This window comes from Austrofundulus limnaeus, unplaced genomic scaffold, assembly GCF_001266775.1.
Source record: "Austrofundulus limnaeus strain Quisiro unplaced genomic scaffold, Austrofundulus_limnaeus-1.0 Scaffold104, whole genome shotgun sequence".
Taxonomy (NCBI): Eukaryota; Metazoa; Chordata; class Actinopteri; order Cyprinodontiformes; family Rivulidae; genus Austrofundulus; species Austrofundulus limnaeus.
This window is the reverse complement of record NW_013952506.1, coordinates 1,537,406-1,540,467: the sequence shown is the minus strand read 5'-3', so window position 1 is coordinate 1,540,467 and position 3,062 is coordinate 1,537,406. Positions and strand designations below refer to the sequence as shown.

The following is a 3,062-nucleotide window of genomic DNA, read 5'->3' as shown; positions in this document are numbered from 1 at the left end:
AAAATATTATAATCAACCAACTCATTAAACTTCAATAATTTCAATTAATAAAATAATATATTTGATGGGTGACTGTAGAGTTTTCTAGCAATAATTCTTACAGCTCTTTTCTGTAAAACGAAAATAGGGTTTATAATTGTTTTACATGCTTCCTCCCAGACTCCAATAAAATAAATCAAGTGTGGAACAACCATTACATTACACAACATATACAGAGCTCTATCGTTAAATAACTCCCTTATTTTAAACAGTACTTCAATAGATTTAGCAATTTTTGTTCTTAAATAATTTATGTGAGGTCTCCATGTCATCTTTTCATCAATGATGACACCCAGAAACTTTACCTCACTGACTCTACAGATCTCAACACCATCAACTCTAAATGAAACATCAATAATTCTCTTTCTTTTACAGAATATCATATAGTTAGTTTTATCTAAATTTAATGATAATTTGTTAAGTTTAAGCCAATTTTGAATTTTCACAAATTCTGCTGGCATCATTTGCAACATCTGTTCTATGTCTTTACCTGAACAAAAAAATGTAGTGTCATCTGCAAATAAAATACATTTAAACAACCCTGGTACATTAACCAAATCATTCACGTGCTGCTCCACTTGGATGTGGATGGGTCAAATGCAGAGCACAATTTCGTCATTGTGTGGAAACATACACTGATGACCAATAAAGCACCTTTACTTTACTTTTTTACTTTACATATAAAATAAATAACTTTGGTCCAAGTACCGAACCCTGAGGTACTCCACACCTAATGTTACAGAATTCAGATCTTACTTCATTTATCTGTACAAACTATTTCCTGTTTTTCAAATAACTAGATATCCACTGTAGTGCTGGTGCTCTAATGCCATATTTATGTAGCTTTTCAAGAAGAATATTGTGGTCAGTGGTGTCAAATGCTTTCTCTAAATCAACATAAATACTAGCACAATATTCAGTATTCAGGAACTGTTAGGAAAAAGTCTTACCAGACAGAGAATAGTCCGTGTTGTTAATCTGCATTGCCTGTGTGTAGGACACGCTGGGGTGAATCTCGTGACCCTTGTCCCTCTGCCTCTGCCTGTACCACACAAACAGACTAAGCATGGCCATGATGATGAGGAGCAGAAAGATGATGCCCATGACGGCCCCCGCCGATTGGCGCTCGGAGCCCCGTGCCGGGCTAATCTTAGTGTACGGGTTGAGCTCCTCCATCATCAGAGCTGCTACACAGAAAACAAGGCGAGTGGCGTAACCCAAACAATGCACACACATTTGTGTTTGAGCGCTAATGCACTGCAAATTCTCCGCCAGCTCGGCCAGCTCTCACCTTGATCGCAGCGGATGCCTTTATATCCAGAGCTGCAGTAGCATGTTCCAGTCACATAGTCACAGGTAGCATTGTTCAGGCACTCACACAGCTGCTGGCAGCCGTATCCAAATGTACCTGCGGGACACTCTGCATGGCAGAGAAGTGCATTACTACATCTATCAAAATTAAAGCACTTACTGAACATGAGCCAAAATGTTTAGAGGACACATACACATCCTCTGGAGTAATTTCGCTTAGAGCTAAAATGTGCTACTCAACTCTGCTCACAGCTATTCCCAATGAAGCCCGTTCGGCAAACACACTGGCCAGTGATGTGGTCACAGTCGGCGCCGTTCTGGCAATGGCAGACTTCGGCGCAGTCCTTTCCGTAGAACCCTGAAGGACAGCCTGGGACAGAGATGACAGAGATGTATGCAATATTTGAGTGAGGGTTGAAAAGAAAAAAAAAACAGGAAAAAAAAGGGAAGACAATGTAAAGAGTCAAGGTCATATCGCAAGGGAACAGGAAAATCAATACAATTCGATGTCTCTGCTGCATACTCAATAAGGGACAATGTGAATGGATGGAAATGAAAGATTTCCTGTTTCAGCAGAAAATCCAGTTATGCTGTTACCATAACTCAGAGTCGTACAAAAAGGAACAACACAACCGAGGAAGGTAGGAATCTATATAAGATAAGGGGAAAGGAAAACAAACAAACAAAAAAAGAAACAATAGCCATTTTTATGCACTCAAGCAGGAGCTTGACGCGACAAACACTGCTGAGCAAACCCTTGGGGTTATAGATAATGGCATTCAAATTACAGGAAGGATGCTGATGAGCTGCACTATCAGCGGGTAAATGACTGGAAGGTATTATGAGGAAAATGATGAAGTGACCATTAAATTTATTTTTGTTGCTATCTGTAAAACAACAAAAAACTTTCTTATTAAAGTCAAAGAAAGCTTTATTTTGGTCTTCTTTTGCAGTTCTGTTGGGTAACCAGTAGATGACACTGTTTGTCTGTAAACTGGATGTGGGGTGGGGGGATGACAGTGGTGGGGTGGCTGGGACTTACTCTGCGTGCAGTAGAGACCAGTCCAACCAGGGCTGCACCTGCACTCCCCATCGTAGGCGCTGCACTGGGCTCCGTTGTTGCAGTTACACGAGTTGAGACAATCGGGGCCCCAGTGCCCAGAGGGACAGGCTGCAGACGCCAGAGACAAACATAAGGTCACACTTACACCCACACTCTCTCTCCTCTCATGATAAATCAGTTCCCTAAAACATGCATACATGACACTCCAAGCATGAGCTTTTGAATCAAAAAGAAGTAATTCCCCACAGTTTTATACAATGTCAAAGACTACATGCTTAGAATTTTGTTTTTTACAGAACATCCAGTGTGGATATTAAACCTGGCTCTGTTTACAGCTTGAATACATGCTGCACACCATTCATTTCCACTCGTTTTTTATACTATAAATGCTTTAAATGCACTCAGAATACACATCAATTTCCCGTGGCGTGGCAGCTCAAAAGTTCTGCTTATGATCTTTGGCTTAAGGAGCAGTAAATCAAAGAGCATAATGTATTACAAAAACCATTTAAGCCGGCTATGTGTTTTGCATCATCTGGAGCTGGGGGCAGTTCTTATTAATTCGCAGGGTCAAGAAAATGACTGTATGAAAGCAAATGGAAGAGGGAAAAAAAGGGTGTGTGTGTGTGTGTGTGTGTGTGTGTGTGTG

At 40.6% G+C, this 3,062-nt stretch overlaps 1 protein-coding gene across 1 annotated transcript in view; it reads right to left on the bottom strand.

Moving 5' to 3' along the window:
* megf11 (multiple EGF-like-domains 11) overlaps positions 1 to 3,062 on the bottom strand; it is a gene marked incomplete in the record, with an annotated part of 85,176 nt that overhangs the window by 11,998 nt on the left and 70,116 nt on the right. Inside the window, 4 exon segments of the mRNA XM_014013685.1 lie at positions 990 to 1,226; positions 1,331 to 1,459; positions 1,592 to 1,720; positions 2,393 to 2,521. Of these exon segments, the coding sequence (XP_013869139.1) occupies positions 990 to 1,226; positions 1,331 to 1,459; positions 1,592 to 1,720; positions 2,393 to 2,521 (624 nt within the window).